The sequence below is a fragment of the Chiloscyllium plagiosum genome, chromosome 11 (assembly GCF_004010195.1).
Source record: "Chiloscyllium plagiosum isolate BGI_BamShark_2017 chromosome 11, ASM401019v2, whole genome shotgun sequence".
Lineage (NCBI taxonomy): Eukaryota > Metazoa > Chordata > Chondrichthyes > Orectolobiformes > Hemiscylliidae > Chiloscyllium > Chiloscyllium plagiosum.
The window spans coordinates 58,832,206-58,850,169 of NC_057720.1; the positions used below are offsets into that span (position 1 = coordinate 58,832,206).

At 42.0% G+C, this 17,964-nt stretch overlaps 1 protein-coding gene across 1 annotated transcript in view; it reads right to left on the minus strand.

Moving 5' to 3' along the window:
* Positions 1-2,077: 2,077 nt before the first annotated feature.
* The window catches only part of efcab7 (EF-hand calcium binding domain 7), a 97,669-nt gene continuing 81,782 nt past the window's right edge, over positions 2,078-17,964 (minus strand). Inside the window, exons 11-14 of the mRNA XM_043700107.1 lie at positions 7,799-7,947; positions 6,077-6,286; positions 4,484-4,591; positions 2,078-2,966 (exon numbers count right to left, since the gene is read on the minus strand). Coding sequence (XP_043556042.1) covers positions 2,892-2,966; positions 4,484-4,591; positions 6,077-6,286; positions 7,799-7,947 — 542 coding nt within the window. The 3' untranslated portion in view covers positions 2,078-2,891. The remainder of the gene's footprint in view (positions 2,967-4,483; positions 4,592-6,076; positions 6,287-7,798; positions 7,948-17,964) is intronic.

Consider the following 17,964-nt stretch of genomic DNA (forward strand, 5'->3'; position numbering starts at 1 on the left):
GTGATTCAATTGAATTCTTTACTGCAGAGGACTGCTGTGGGTGGTTCATTAAGTATATTCAAAACTGAGATTGACAGATTTTTAATCAGTGAGGCAATAGAAGGTTATGGGGAAAAGACGAGAAAATGGAGTTGAGGGTTATCAGGTCAGCCATGATCTCATTGAATACAGCAGCAGATTCAATGGACCAAATTGCATACTTCTGCTGCTATGTCTAATGGTCTTAAAGTAGCAGGGTGAGGCAAAATTCATCTTTAAATAAGAGCAATGTCATCACTGGTACTTTGTGAGGTATTGATAAGGGAAAGTGAAGTCAGTTAGTAAGGCTTCTGTGAGGGGACAGCAAGTTGCAAAATCTCAAGAAAAATCAATCAAAATTACATTGTGCATAGTAAAAGCTTTTTTTCATAATGACCAAACATCCTGGATTAGTACATGGAGAAGGCAAGTGATGCTTGATCCTTTGGATCAGGCAGTGGAAGAAGCGAGTGGAATGGGGAAAATGGTTGTGGGATTATCCCCGAAGGTGCTTTGTGTAAGTTATTCGGTTTGGATAGCAAAGATACAGAACCCAAAAATATTGTGTCTGAAATATTTTATATCCTTAGCAAACAATTATCTAGTAGGTACAAAACAAAATGTAAGATATCTGATATATGATAAAAGATACACATTTTTCTGTGAATGTTTCTATTTGTCAGTGAAAAACATTAATGTTATGGTCTTTCTAATTTCTTATCCAATCTTAGCACTAAGTACACCAAAGTCAAATATGACAAGATTAAATACTCTGATGTAAACTCACCTAGGTACCCATTACTGTACCATTTCTCCATTTCCCACACCAGCTAATCTGTCCCTCAAAGTGATATAGTCAATTTACAGGCAGTGATTTTTTTTTGTTGGCTAGTTTCTAAGGTTTGTTTACACAAGTTCATTCCATATCAGTAGAAATGTTAACTATTAATTAGGAAGCAACATCCAGAAGGTGAAAGCACAATATACTTGTTAAACTGTATTTGAAAAACCACTATTGCAATAGCATAAGATGTTGATGATAAACATTTGAACTAGTAATACTGCTATCCTGTGAAGCTTCATAATTATGAATGCATGAAGACTCGTTGAGAATAATCAACTGACAGTAAAATTATACAGGAGCACTATAGTTTTTCAGAGTTTTCAAACATGTTTGGTTTCTGCAACAGGTTTCTCATTATGCTGTAATGTACAACCTGCTGCTGTGCTCTGAAGCAAAACAGTTTGACATGCAGATTTTTGTAATGCTATTTTATATTAATATGTGAGATAAGTTGGGATGAGGTTACCATCAAAAGCATTAACATATTTCAATTCAGGTTTACAATTTTTAAAATCTTTGGGCATAAGCCCTTCTTCAGGAATGAGGAGGGTGTGCCAAGCAGGCTAAGATAAAAGGTTGAGGCGCTCTTCCTCCAGGCGTTGTGTTGCCATGGTCTGGCAATGGAGAAGTCCAAGGACCTGCATGTCTCCTTGGTGGAGTGGGAGGGGGAGTTAAAGTGTTCAGCCACGGGGCGGTTGGGTTGGTTGGTGCGGGTGTCCCAGAGGTGTTCTCTGAAACGTTCCGCAAGTAGGTGGCCTGACTCCCCAATGTAGAGGAGGCCACATCGGGTGCAGCGGATGCAGTAAATGATGTGTGTGGAGGTGCAGGTGAATTTGTGACGGATATGGAAGGATCCCTTGGGGCCTTGGAGGGAAGTGAGGGGGGAGGTGTGAGCGCAAGTTTTGTATTTCTTGTGGTTGCAGGGGAAGGTGTCACTCCTGGAGGTTGGGTTGGTGGGGGTGTGGACCTGACGAGGGAGTCGCAGAGGGAGTGGCTGATAGGGGAGGGGAGGGAAATATATCCTTGGTTGTGAGGGCTGTTTGGAGGTGGCGGAAATGACGAAGACCTGACGAGGGAGTCACGGAGGGAGTGGTCTTTCCGGAACACTGATAGGGGAGGTGAGGGAAATATATCCTTGGTGGTGGGGTTGAAGAAGGGCTTATGCCCGAAACGTCAATTCTCCTGCTCCTTGGATGCTGCCTGACCTGCTGCCCTTTTCCAGCAACACATTTTTCAGCTCTGATCTCCAGCATCTGCAGTCCTCACTTTCTCCTAATTTTTAAAATCTTTGCAATATTGTCAATGCTTTCATAATGTAAATAAAACTAATGTATTTTGTTTTCGTTCCACTGATCTCTTCTCTCCAACCATATATATTGTTTGTATGCAACTTAAATCTGCTGGGTGGATGTAATAGTTTTAACAAAAGTTCTTATGAGGTCTTTGATTGGACACACATTCGGGTGGACAGAAGAGGCCATCTTGTGTGGTATCACCAAAGATCAGTTTCTGTTTTAGTATGGCAAGTATCTTGCAAACATGAGACACCGCATCTGGCGGCCTGGCCAAAAGCCCAACAGAATTTACTTCAGTAGTAGCAGATGGACTGGATTGATGGAAGGCTGAGAGACCATCTGGTCATGCGATATGCTCCAATGTTGCTCTTTAATGCCTATGCGTTTAGGACATTGCATTAATTTCATTTTTGTGATAACTAAGTTGTTTCAATTAGGGTATCTTTCACAAACATATACAATGCCACATTAGATCAAACTACACTAAGCTCTGCAGAAAAGCATTCCCTGTGTGATTCACAACACAATATTTACAATTTCCCTTTCGATATGTAAATAACATATTCCATGGAACCATAATTATACAAAACACTTAGCCAGCAAATAAATGAGATCAATTAAAAATACATTAGAAGGCACACATACAAAAGTGTCAATTTAACTTCACACTTTGGATTCAGCAGCATTGCCATCCAGATGCTTGATAATGCAGCTCTTTTCTTGTGCTTTATATTTCAGGTCACAATGCTTTCTGTGCAGCTGTAAATCCATTCCAGTTTTTCATTGATAGGCATTACATGCTGGCAGACCTACAAATAGTAGGATAAGAAAACAGCAAAATTAATATTTCGATGTTATTCTAAGGGAGGGGAGATATATTCAAAATTTGCTGTTAATTTCCTTCTCAACCTCTTCTCTGATTTAATCTTTTCATAATCCATGCCTAGTTGGCAGATCTTAGCCAGGGTAATTTGGAACACTGTAACTGTCAGCATGAGAGTGAAGGAGCACAAAATCAAACTAGAAAGTTTACTCCTGATTAGTATGCAGCAATTTTGACTGGAGAATGCATGTAGATATTGGGCTGAAATTTATCCAGGATATAGAATGCTGCTTTTGGCCGAAAATAAGCAGAGTGTGGGAGTTACACTCCTCAGAGGGTGGAGGTCCTACCATTGCAAGATGCCAGCCAATCTGATTGATCTTTAGCTCCTACTGTCCCAAGAACAGTAGATATCAAACTTAGATTCTGAATGCAGATAAGTCCTGGGCTTGTTGGTTGTGGAGGAATTGGCACACTGGAGATTTTGGGGGGGGGAGGTGTGAAGGGAGCATTAGGACATTTGAAGACCATATGAGGAAGCACACCGTGCACCCCCTAAAGGAAATATTCCACCTTCCCCAGCTGCCTTTTCAGCAACTTTTTTTGAAAAAAAAAAGGTCTGTTTTCCTCTGCTCACTATATTATGTCAGTGGAGGCAGATTAATATCCTTAAAGGCTCAATAAGTCTAAGGATGTGGGCTAGTGGGCATCTTACCCATGACAATGATTATAGGGACCCAGTCAGTGATTGCCAATAATATGGTGAGGTACAAATCTGTATTTTTTTAATGGGGCCACCCCACCTCAAATGCAAGTCTTGCAGAAGGACATCAATCATGCTCATTGATTGGGGACAGGGTTGGCACTGGCCAGGATATGTCTGTATTCAGCATTTATCACAATCTCAGGATATTTCAATGCAATTGATAACCATTGCCACTCACGGACAAATGGCCTTGCAAAGCTCAGTCTAGGTTCATGCCAAGGACCGTGAACTAGGCAAAAAATCAAAGGATATAACCAGTGCTCACAAAATCAAGTTATGCAGGCCAGACTTTTCAAGACAGATATGAAGTTGTGTCATATCATTATATGTCACACAGGAGTGACAGACTCTGAGTATACAATGTTGTCACAAATCTTATTCATTCATCGGCTGCGGACATTGCCAACAAGGCTAGTGTTTATTGCCCATCCTGTTGCCCTTGTGAAGTTGGTAATGGAATACTATCCTGAATATAACTGTGCAGCCTGCAAAGCCATTTCAGTGGACAGTTAAGAGTAAATCACATTTTTGTGATTCTGGTATCACATATGGCCAGACCATGTCAGGATGACAGATTATTCCAACGCTCTTGTAGTTTCATGGTCACTAGTTTTTCTTTCAAATTTATTTAGATTCGAACACACATCTCCTGCTTATTCATTCAGATTTCTGGATTACAAATCTTGAAATATAACAGATATGTTACTGTACCCCCAAATGTGCTCAATTCAACTTACTGTAGTTGTCTTTGGTGCTACTTCAACTGCAAAGATACTAAGCCCCCGACTGCTGACAGAGTTCTTACTCTGTTCATTGTTGACATGAACAATCACTCTTGTTTCAGACTGTAAAACAAAACAAAACAAGTTGAACTAAAAATGGACAAAGGCTTATGATGCTTTCAGGCGCATAGCCTTTGTTATGTCCAGTAATTCAACGGTTTCTTCCTAGTATGGGAAATAATTCAGATTGGCATAAAACTGGCATTTGTAATGGTGAACATTCAGTTCTTAATATCATTGCAGCCTTGGTCTAAATATTGATACAGATGATACAACTTGAAAGCACTCATCTCATCCCCAAGACATCATATAATTCCCTCAGGCATCTTCCTACACCAGAATATATCCAGCAGTTTCATCAAAGGCATTCCCTCCACCATAAGGTCAAATCATATTGTTTGCCATTTTAACTTCATTTTCAACAACATTTAAGATTGAGTTGATGCCACTCAAGTTATAACCTATTGCTAAAGAGGGCATAACCACCTCCCTTTACTATTCAATAAGACTATAATTGAATTGCCAACAAAAGACAGCTTGAGGGTTATTGTGGACCAGGTATATTAATGCTATGGCTACTACAACAGATCAGAGGCTCATTTTCCTGTGGTATGTATAGCTCATGTCATGATATCCCAACATTTCATCACCCGACAGAACTCAAAGGAAGGAATATGAATATACTTCAAATGCCTGGATGGATGCAGCTGTAAGAGCTCTTAGGACACTAGCTCAAACCAGAGCAAAACAATCTGCTTCATCTGCATGCCTTTCCATTGCAAGAATACTTTGCTTGCAGTGTGTACATTCACTGTAGGTACTGCAGCAAGTGAAGACCTCTTTTGGTATTACCCCCTGAACTTGTAATCTTCCCCAACTTGGAAAGGCAAGCTGTTTGAACACCATCACCTTCAAGTTACATACCATCCTGACTTGGCCAAATATCACTTTACGTTCACTGCTGTTGATTAGATCCTACAGCACTGTAGGAAAATCTCCACCACATAAACAGCAGTGGTTTAGAAGATACTCATATGTCACCTCCTCAATATCCTCATAATAAGTAGTCTCTTTGTCAGTGATGGAGATATCTCAAGATTGAAAGAAAAATTGCAGCATTCAATAATACATCAATACTGCACTGACACAACAGTATTAAGTATGCATGCAAATCTTGACGTGAGGCTTGAATCCATAACTTACAGACTCATAATTAAGAGCATTATAGAATAAACCAATTTGCTTTCTAAGGAGATTTCGATCAGGAATTGAGCCTATCACAACAAGTAAGGAACAAATGAAACAATACTGTTCCAGTGTTTGTCACTGTGACATGATTAAAATCCGGATCTCACCACTTTATTTCCATATGTTGGAATGAGTTTCAGTCTTGGGAAAGAAAGGGCTTGGGATTGTGTTCACTGAAAATGTACATTAATAAAGTAAGGCTGTTATTATTTCAATGATAAAAATGACAATATATACATATTTTACAAAATATAAAAGAACCAAACTCTAAATTAATCAAATAAAACAATGAATGCATACTTTATTTTCAATGACTGAAGTGATTCGTGTTTCCGTCTTGTAGATATGAATCACCAAATTGCTGTAATTCTTCATTGCTTTTGCTTCTCCTTTACTTATGACAGATTTGCAGATAACTGAATTGAGAAGGTTTCCACCCGCTTCCAGACTGATAGGTGTTAACTTAAGTTTGCTGTCCTCTGCATAGATACTAATTACAAAAGGACATGCCTACACACACAAAAAGAGCATACATTTTAAACAAAACTAAATTTCTCTACATAGAAGTCAAGAAGTAGCAATCTGTGCTTGCATAGTGCTTGTAAGGTATGAAAACATTCTGAAAGCTCTATAAACAGGAACTGAAACTGAGCTAAAGAATAAGAGCCAAGGGTGGAACTCTATGGTTGCATGTCTTTCACTATTAGTAACAGTAAATTGAATTGCTGAATTAAGAACAGAACACAAAAACATCATCCTAAATACTTCTTCTGTATAATTTTTCCAGTTGTGCATTGATGCAATATACTGAGTGACAATATGGACTTATAATCAAATTTTAAAACAGCAGTTACATCTAAACTTCATACAGCAAAATGTAGGATGCTTGTATCTGTAAGCTTATGGATCTTAAAATTTTGCACATTTACACATTTCTCTTCAATACTGATGAAAAAAGAACCACTTTGTAAAAACGTTTAGTCTTGCATTCATCAGGACAATTTGCAACAATACTTAACTTAAGGAGGAAACCTATACTTATAGTGTATGAGAGCAGAGTGCTAATTGTTTGGGAAGTGGAGTCAGATTGATAGGTGTCTTTCCATGAATTAATGATGATCAACAGTTAAATGCCAGACAGGTTGACTTTCATTCGTCAAGGCGTTAACCTGAGAAATGAACCAATAACTTCCGTCACCTGTTCTGTTGAGTTGAAACAGACACAGTGCATGAACATGTTCTTCCTGCTGCAAAAAGCAGGTCCATGTGAATTAATATAAGTAACATCAAGTGCACAAAAGTGTGTCACACTACAAGCCCAAATGACAATACTGAATTGATTGTCAGCATAATTCTTTGCACATTGGGATTATCTAGCAAATGTTGCCCAATTGCAGAATTACATGGACTCTGTGTTGTGAATTTTGCAAGTGTAGGCTGGCTGGCTAAAAATCAATACCTTGCTTCTTGAGTCTATTATGTTACAAGGAATATGCTGTTTGGTAACATACATCAGTCTAAAACATATTGCTTACATACTTGGCATCACGTCAGCACTTAAATTCATGTCCCACATTCAACAATCCCTCTTTTCTTTCCAGTTTGTGGATCTCCGAGGTCCATGTATGACATTGACTTCCAAATCAGAAGTAAATGGATTGGCACGCAATTTGCCATGCATGGAACTTGGGAGCAGCTGGATGGTCGCACAAGTTAGAGGGAACACTGCCCACATTTGTGTGAAGGGCAGACCTCCTTTTTGGTTTGAAGGCACCATCCTGTTAGTTAACATTTGTTAAGACACCAGTCCCTGTTCTTTGCAGACAAAAAAAAATGATTGTTAGTTTTCCTGTCAAACTGATATTCATGCAAATTGACCTGGTAAGTACAAGATGAAACAAAAAAATGCTTTTTTTCAGCAGTACTTAGATTCTATACTACCAAATCACATCACAGTTCACTTCCTCAAAGTGTTAACTGCTTACTGCCATTAATCAAAATGAACATAAATAAACAACTTACCTCATGCATTTCTAATGTTTTGCTGTAGCCCATTGATTCAAGTGTCACCCAAAGGTCTTTTGGATCACCCTCCCGATCATTCGCTTCCATCAAATTCAAGTCCATGAATCCCTGTCGTGTCAGCTCATTTTTCTTTGTGTCAAAATTTTCTGTGAGTAGAATATGTAAGTGTGAAGGGAAAGTGTATTTCATGGTGGCCTCTTAGGTATGGAAAAGCATGGTCTTCCCTAGACTGGTGTTGTAAACCATCCAGTGGTCAGGTCAAGAGACATTGGCCAAAATGCTGTTATCGGGTGATCTGCCTAATCTCTCGACTACAGCCAGAGCTCAGGGTTACACGAAACAATGTGAAGAAAGGCAGCAGTAAAATCAGAAGTATTTGTAATCATAAAACAAAAGCTCTGTTAAGTATCTTGTTCACTTTTTCTGATAGCCTGGGTGCAGGTTTATTATTTCAATTCTTCTTTCTCACTAGTTTCAGAATCTTGGTGAATCTATGGTGCATATTCTCTGTGGCTTAAATGAGCTTTCTGCAAAGGCCTCCTAAAACATAAATATTCTGGCTATGGCCTAACCAATGTTCAGTAATAAGCTCTCATTACTCTTACACCCTTGTATTCTACGCAGATTAACATCAGTGGTAAGATAGGTAAAGCAGAGATGTGCCAATGTTCTGGTCAAAAGTACAGTACCTTGGGTATTTTGTTACCAAGAAAAGCATTAATCCTTCGATAAGAAAATCTGAGCAGTGGAGGAGTGGCCCAGGATTAAGACATGGAGGGAACTGCATCGGTTCCTTGATCTACTTGTTACTACATAAGGTTTGTGCAAAGCTTCACACAGTTAGCCATTCCAGTACATGATTTGACAATAGACAATAGGTGCAGGAGTAGCCATTTGCTGAGGGAATCAGGGAATACTGCAGGAGTGTTTGGAAATGGACGTACAAAGCATGATACTAACAGAATATCACAGGGAGTCAGACCCCAGCATGAAAAAATTCCTTTTGTGCCTTCAAGTAAAAGCTTATCTGATCACTTGAGCTTGGTTACCCATACTTCCATCATGCTTTCATACTTGAAAATGCACCAGCTTTCTTAGCTTAACGAGCTGTGCTATCACAGGAAAAAGGGCAGAAAAGAATGGTTATCACTTTTGCAGTTGCAGGCTCAAGCTGAACGAGAGTAATAAGCAGAATTACTTCAATATGAAATGCGATCTGCTAACTTTGAGGTGGGCTATTCTGCAGAGGTTATGAGACATCCTGATCAGTGCAGAGTTTGAAGTGTCTATGGATAATAACTCACCCAGTTACTTTCAAGCATTCACCAAGCTTATGATAGAGACCGATGCATAATGAACTGACTCAGATTCAGCACGGTTGGTCAAATATAATAAAAATGCTGATGCACTTAGTTGGAAGACCATGGGAGGAAAACCATCCCTGCCCACCTGAAGGGGACTTTGGCTAACAATATGCCCATGTCCCAAGTCAAAGGCAGCATTCTGGCCTCCATTTCCAATGGCATTCAGACTAAGATTCAATCGAGTGTTATTGAGGCATTTATGGATGAAATCAAAACCAGGTCCAGACAGGCGCAGGTTAACCTTTACTATCTATTTCAAAAGAGGACTTCAGACAGCTTCAGCTGATTGATGCGGTCATCAGACCAGTGCACCATTACTCAAAAATCCAACATCCACCAACCCAGCAACAACTGATAAGTGAGTACAAACAAAAACAGAAACTGCTGAGATGCTGAAAGACGATCAGGGAGGAGGGATGGAAGTCCTTCAGTGGCTGGTTCATGACAAGGAGAGCAAGGTGAAGCAACTTATAATTTCTGATAGCCTCAAGTGTCAAGAGTTGATAGCAGTTTATGATCAAGCAGGAAATCAAGTGACAGACAAGGTGACTGCCCTGACCAAAGTGTGGTGTTACAAGCCCACAATGGCTGTTGATATTGATAAACTGTGGAATTGTGCAAGGTGTGGTTTGGCTAAAGCAGGGAAGCAACTTCACTCCTGAATAGGATCCCTGGTCACCAAAAGACCTCTAGAGGTCCATGCAATGAGTTTTATGGACCAGGACACCAATAAATAACAAGAATGAGCACATTCCCGGCCTTATGGATATCTTCACCAAGTTCACGCAGGCCATTCCCACCTGTGACCAAAAAACCTCAACTATTGCCAGAGTGCTAATACCTGACTGGCTTCTCTGTTTCAAGTGTTCCATGTCAGATTCACAGTGATTAGGGGTACAACTTTAAGGGCAGGACCCTATAGATTGAATTAGATAGATTTTTAACAGAGAAGAGAGTGAAGGGTTAAAGCAGCAGCCAGGAAGATGGATTTGAGACCACAAATCAGATAAACAATGGTCCTATCATTTGGCTCAAAGGGCTGAATGGCATACTCCTGCCTCCCTAAGTTCGATGTTTCTATCATTAACACTCCTGAGGCCCTAAAAAGCTAATTTCATATTTGCGAATATCAAATTTCTCCAAAAGATGAACATTTTACGTATTTTTTTAAACATGTTCAGCCTTATTTTAGCTTCTCATCATAATTTTATTCTGTCTTAGAACTTGCTGTTTGTGAGAAAATTTAAATGACTGATTACTCTGCTTGCTGACATCAGTGCTGTTGCACACCAGGAGAAGCCCTTGGCACCAGATTTAAACTTCTGTCAGGAAAGTGGAAGCCCCCACTACACACACTGCCAGGTCTTTTTGGAAGCTTTCTTTAAGGTCAGCAGTGAACCCTGTTGCTTCACCACTGATTGCAAAATCCAGCTCAATATTTTTGAAAAGGTACATAAATTTCTACTATCACAGATAAATATGTTTCCTGATGTAACAACTAACATCATAACACAAAACACAGGAATTTGCTGTGAGTGAGACAGTAGCAAGACCAGTAAATTGTCTCTCTCTTTTTTGTATCAATACATCCAAGCAATTGCACCCCCTTGCCTCATGCAATTGAATTAGCGTAATCAATAGACAGTGAATAGTTTTGAAATAAACCCAGGATATAGGTACACATTTCTGACAATATATTCAGCCTTCTTATCCTTGTGGGCCCTGGTGTAACTCTTCCCATGATATCACAGGGGTTAGGTTACTGCTCTATTCAGCTTATAACTGACAGTTTCCCACTGATAATTTACCGAGCCATTTTGTTAACAATTCTGCTCATATTTGAGTCAAATTTTTTCTTATCTTGCTTAGTTTCATCTTTATTTTCTCATTAATCTGTTCAGTGATATTATTGCAAGCCTTTGGAGCATGTAGGATTTGAACCTTGGCTCAGAGGTAGGGACGCTACCACTGTGCCACAGAAGCCTACTGCACCACCAATCAATAATTAATCCTCAATCATTAATACAGATCGTCTGCACATTATCAACATGTTGTTTATAGGACCTTGCAGTGTGCAGGTTGGCTACTTTATGTCAAACAGCACAATGGTGGTTACTTGAAAAATTAGCATCACTGGGATGTTCCAAGATTGCAAAAAGTACTATATGTATATAATTTAACACTATATGTGACTCTTTCTTGCTAGACTAGAAACATATGCAAAGATTTTATAGGGTCCTGGGCTGCATGCTAGGAGATAGAACATAGAAGAATACAGCGCAGTATAGGCCCTTTGGCCCTCGATGTTGCGCCGATCCAAGCCCACCTAACCTACACTAGCCCACTATTCTCCATATGCCTATCCAATGCCCATTTAAATGCCCATAAAGAGGGAGAGTCCACCACTGCTACTGGCAGGGCATTCCATGAACTCACGACTCGCTGAGTAAAGAATCTACCCCTAACATCTGTCCTATACCTACCACCCCTTAATTTAAAGCTATGCCCATTCGTAATAGCTGACTCCATACGTGGAAAAAGGTTCTCACGGTCAACCCTATCTAAACCCCTAATCATCATGTGACATACATGTCAAAAATGTTGTAAGGACAGTATCAAACTCATTTTTTTTCAATCGTGGACTATTTCCTCTGGTGGATGTTGATCATCTTCGAATAGTCACCAACCGGCAGCTCAATCCCATCCTCATCTTCCTGTAGGAGTACAGCTCCAACTCCTATGTCACTAGCATCGATGGCGACTTTAAAAGGTTTTGAACAGTTTGGTGTTAACTAAAACTGGTTTGGTGGTTAATATTGATTTCAAATGGTCGAATGCCTCCTGGCATGGTTCTGTTCACCGAAACTTTGTCTTCTTCTTCGGTAAATCGGGTCATGGTCCCACTACATGGCTGGCGTTTAGAACAAACTTCCGAGAGAATCCGCAGAGTCCAAAGAATCGAAGCACCTCTTTCTTCGAGGTTGGTTGTGTGTGAATTCCTCGCGAGCCTTTGTCTTTGTGTTCTGTGCAGTCAGCGTTCCATGACCAATGTTCTGACCCAAGAACGTCACCTCTCCTTTCGTGAATTCCATTTTGTTTAAGTTTATCACCAGTTTTGCTTCTCATAGTTGTTGAAAGAGCTCTGCCAACTGTACCATGTGATCTTTCCCGGACTTACTAAAGATCACTACAACGTCCAAATAGACTACACAGTTTGTTAACCCAGCCATAACTCTGGTCATGGGTCTTTGGAATGTGGCAGGTGTAATCTTCATTCCAAACAGCATCACTTTAAACTGATATAGCCCATTTGGGATGACGAACACAGAAATTACTTTCACCGTCTCTGATAAAGCTACCTGCCAGTAAGCACACATTAAGTCCAACTTTGTCACGTAACTGACTTGTCCAACGTTCTCGATACAGACCTCTAATCTAGGAATTGGATGTGAGTCCGATTTTGTAACAGCGTTGACCTACTGATAATCCACGCAGAATCGTTGAGTCCCGTCAGGTTTGGCAACTGAGACAATCAGCTAACTCCGTTTACTCTCTCTTGGTTCGATAATGTCCTTGTCGAGCATGGCCTCCACTTCCATCTGACCTGGCTGGCTTTGAAAGGTTTAAGCCGATAGGGGTGTTGTTTGATTGGAGCAGTATTCCCCACTGAGCTGAAAATTTGTTGCTGGAAAAGCGCAGCAGGTCAGGCAGCATCCAGGGAACAGGACAATCGCGTTTCGGGCATAAGCCCTTCTTCAGCCCTTCCTGAAGAAGGACTTATGCCCGAAACATCGATTCTCCTGTTCACTGGATGCTGCCTGACCTGGTGTGCTTTTCCAGCAACACATTTTCAGCTCTGATCTCCAGCATCTGCAGACCTCACTTTCTCCGCAGTATTCCCCACGTCTACTTCATGTATAATATCATTAGTCCTCCCCATCTGATTCTTACATATGTCCTCATACTGGAAAAGCAAACCTCTCAACTCCATTTCATGTCCTGAGACACATAGCTTACTAACCTATCCCACTCCGCAAAGACTTCTGCATTTTTAAAATCTGCTTTGAGGCACATCAAACTCCACGACACCTGGATTTGATTCCTCACCCTGTGGAACAGTAACTATTACCTGTTTCTCCAGTTCCCTGTCTCTATAAGGTTTCAACATACTCACATGAGCTACCCAATACAGGTTTTTTCCATCAGACATCTTTACCAGATGGTTTACCTGACTTAACTTTTTCTCAGTTTGATAGGGACCATGGAACCTAGCTTTGAAGGGAGCCCCTTCCACTGGTAACAGTACTAACACATCATTCCCACGGGAAAACATCCAAACTTAGGATTTTGTTCTGCTACCTGCTTCATTCTATACTGTGCCCTCTTCAGGTCCTGTTTAGCTAACTCACCCACTTGCTTTAGTCTCTCCCTCACCTCCGATACATAATCTAAGTGTGACATTTCCAACGTTGGTCCTGTTAATTTTTCTTTCATTAATGTCAAAGGGCCTCGCACTTCATGCCTGAATATTAACTCAAAGGGAGTGACCCGAGGAGATTTGTTTGTGGTATCTCTAATGGCAAACAATACAAATGGGATACATTTATCCCAATCATTCGGGTAATCCTGACAGGACACTCCCAACATGGTCTTCAGGGCCTGATGTCTCCTTTCTAAAGCTCCCTGGGATCCAGGATAATACACACTGGATTTAAAGTGCTGTATACCTAAGCTATCTATAACCTCCTTAAACAGCCTAGCAGTAAAGTTAGACCCTTGGTCTGACTCGATCTCTCTGGGTAGCCCATACCGTGTGAAGAAAACTACTAACTCCTCTCCCACCCTTTTCACCGTAATACTCTGTAATGGGATTGCCTCTGGAAATCTAGTACACACATCCATGATGGTTAGCAAGTACTGGTTCCCACTTTCAGTTTCCAGGCAGGGACCTACCCACTCCATCATAATCTGTGGGAAATGTCCTTAAAACGAGCAAAGTCGCAACAAAGATCCTAGTTTAATTATCGGTGTGGTTTCCCTATCCTTTCTTCAATGATTCTAGGACTATTAGGAGGCCTGTAAAATACTCCTAACAGGGTGACCTCACCTTTCCTGTTCCTAACCTCAGCCCAAACTACCTCGGATGGCAAGTCCTCATCCATCGTCCTTTCCACCGCTGTAATACTATCTTTGACAAGCAATGCCACACCTCCCCCTCTTTTACCCCCCCCCCCCTCCCCACTCAAACATTTAAATCCTGGAACCTGCACCAGCCAATCCTGTCCCTGTTCTAGCCATGTCTCCGTAATAGCCACAACATCGAAGTCCCAGGTACCAACCCACGCTGCAAGTTCACCTACCTTATTTCGTATACTTCTTGCATTGAAGTATACACACTTCAAGCCACTTTCCTGTTTACAGGCACCCTCCCTACACTCCAGGTCCTGCACCCTAAAGCTACAGTCTAGTTCCCATGCCCCTGCAGAGTTAGTTTAAACCCCCCCCCCCAAGAGCACTAGCAAATCTCCCCCCCCAGGCTAAGATAAAAGGTAGGGAGGAGGGACTTGAGGGAGGGGCTTTGGGAATGCGATAGGTGGAAGGAGGATGATAGGCCGGAGAGGGGATGGGCGCAGAGAGGTTGGGAAGAAGATTGCAGGTCAAGAAGGCGGTGCCGAGTCCGAGGGTTGGGACTGAGATAAGATGGTGGGAGAGGAAGATGGAAGGACTGCAAAAAAAAATTGCATAATACCAGAAATGACATGCCATCACTTTCCTGCTGCTGGTGGCATTTTATCAGTGGAGTGGGAAGGTGAATGGTTCTCTCCAAGGAAGAATCACTTAAAGGCCTCTTCCCATCACTGGTATTTTACCAGTAGCAGATGGACACTTTCCAACATTAGGAGACCACCATGTGTACCGTGGTTAACCCTCCTGCTTCTAATCAGCAACTTGTGGTTCCCACTGAAGGAACCTCACAGTGCCAACGCTGTCCCTCTTCACCCCCATGAACAATACCTCCCTGGGATCTGTCTGAATAACTTCTCCAAAATTGAAACCACTTATCTAGGTTGAGGAGAGAGGGTACCATCGCATTGCTGGCCCTACCTAGTTACAGTCCCAACAGTGGTCACTAGGAGAAATTGAGGACTGCAGATGCTGGAGATCAGAGCTGAAAAATGTGTTGCTGGAAAAGCGCAGCAGGTCAGGCAGCATCCAAGGAGCAGGAGAACCGACGTTTCGGGCATTAGCCCTTCTTCAGGAATGAGGAAGGTGTGCCAAGCAGGCGAAGATAAAAGGTAGGGGGGAGGAACTTGGGGGAGGGGCTTTGGGAATGAGATAGGTGGAAGGAGGATGATAGGCCGGAGAGGGGGTGGGTGCGGAGAGGTTGGGAAGAAGATTGCAGGTCAAGAAGGCGGTGCCAAGTCCGAGGGTTGGGACTGAGATAAGGTGGTGGGAGGGGAAATGGGGAATATACTGCATCCGCTGCACCCGATGTGGCCTCCTCTACATTGGGGAGACAGGCCGCCTACGTGCGTAACGTTTCAGAGAACACCTCTGGGACACCCGCACCAGCGAACCCAACTGCCCCGTGGCTGAACACTTTAACTCCCCCTCCCATTCCGCCAAGGACATGCAGGTCCTTGGCCTCCTCCATCGCCAGACCATGGCAACACAACGCCTGGAGGAAGAGCGCCTCATCTTCTGCCTAGGAACCCTCCAACCACAAGGGACGAATGCAGATTTATCCAGCTTGCTCATTTCCCCTCCCCCCACCTTATCTCAGTCCCAACCCTCGGACTCAGCACCCCCTTCTTGACCTGCAATCTTCTTCCTGGTGAGAAGCTCATCACTGCCAGTCTCACATGATTCTCCCAACATTCTCACCAAAGCCCATGTGATTCAAGGACTGGGAAGATTCCACTTTATTGAGCTGTCAGATGTCCTTTTTTAAATGGAGTTCTGTTCCACCAGGTCAAATAAAATTGATGGATGGTGTGATCGCATTACAGAAATATAAAACATTTATGTGGGGTGTATTCAGACTCTCGCCTGATTTTTGTATCATCCCACTAATCAAATCATTAGCTTGTTGTGGTTCTGTTCGCCGAGCTGGGAATTTGTGTTGCAGACGTTTCGTCCCCTGTCTAGGTGATATCCTCAGTGCTTGGGAGCCTCCTGTGAAGCGCTTCTGTGATGTTTCCTCCGGCATTTATAGTGATTTGTACCTGCCGCTTCCGGTTGTCAGTTCCAGCTGTCCGCTGCAGTGGTCGGTATATTGGGTCCAGGTCGATGTGCTTATTGATTGAATCTGTGGATGAGTGCCATGCCTCTAAGAATTCCCTGGCTGTTCAAACCACTACAAATGCCGGAAGAAAAATCACAGAAGCGCTTCACAGGAGACTCCCAAGCACTTCGAAGATGTCACCTAGACAGGGGACGAAACGTCTGCAACACAAATTCTCAGCTTGGCGAACAGAACCACAACAACATAAAAGAGTTCCCATACCGGTGAAGGAAATGTTCCTCCAAATACATTGCCCTCCATTAAATCCAATAATGACATGGAAAGCTAGAACAATAACAAAAAGTGTTTTCCACTTTAATTACATTATTGGCTTTATTCATTTGTGTGTGTTATTGTTAACTGCATCAGTATTTACTGCCCATTCCTAACTGCCATTGTAAAAGTGGTAGCAAGCTGCTTTCTTCTAAACTATGGCAGCCCTTCAGGTACTGGGATCCAGCACAGTTAGGGAAAGGAGTTTCAGGATTTTGACCCAGCGACAATGGAGGAACGATTATATAGTTCCAAGTCTGAACATATGTGGCTTGGAGAGGAATGTGTAAATGGTGATGCTCCCATGTCAAGGTGGTAGAGGTTGTGGATTTAGAAGGTCCTGCTGAAAGACCCTTGGTGAGCTTTTCCAGCACATTTTGTACATGGTATACACTGCTGCCCTGTATCACAGGTGGTGGGAATAAATGTTGAAAGTAGTGGGTGGTGAAACAATCAAGTTGCTTCATCCTGGATGGTCATTGAGTAACAGAAGTGTACAGCAATGGAAACAGACCCTTCGGTCCAACCCGTCCATGCCGACCAGGTATCCCAACCCAACCTAGTCCCACCTGCCAGCACCCGGCCCATATCCCTCCAAACTCTTTCTATTCATATACCCATCCAAATGTCTTTTAAATGTTGCAATTGTACCAGCCTCCACCACTTCCTCTGGCAGTTGTTACAGCTGCACTCATCCAGGCAAGTGGGGAGCATTGCATCACACTCTCGACTTGTGCCTGGTTGATGGACAGATTTTAGGAAGTCAAGAGAAGAATTATCGTGGAATTTCCAACCTCTGCCCTGCTCATAGCCAGAGTATTTACATGGCTGGTCCAGTTCAGATTCTGGTCACAGGTAACCCCAGGATTTTAATAGTAGAGGATTCAGCTATGGTAATGCTATTGATTGCTAAGTGCAATGATTAGATTTTCTGTTATCAGAAAAGTCATTGGCTGGTACTTGCGTGTTGCAAATGTTACTTACCACTTATCAGCCCAAGCCTGATGGTTATCCAGGTTTTAGTACACATAGACTGGACTGCTTTAGTATTTGAGGAATTGCAAATAGTGCTGAACATTATGCAATCATCAGTGAACACCCCCACTTCTGACCTTATAATGGATGAAGGTCATTGATAAGCAACTGAAGAAAGTGCACTATCCTGAGGAACTCTTGCAAGGATGTCCTGGAGTTAAGATGATAGACACTGAACAATCACAAACTATCTTCCTTTATGCTAT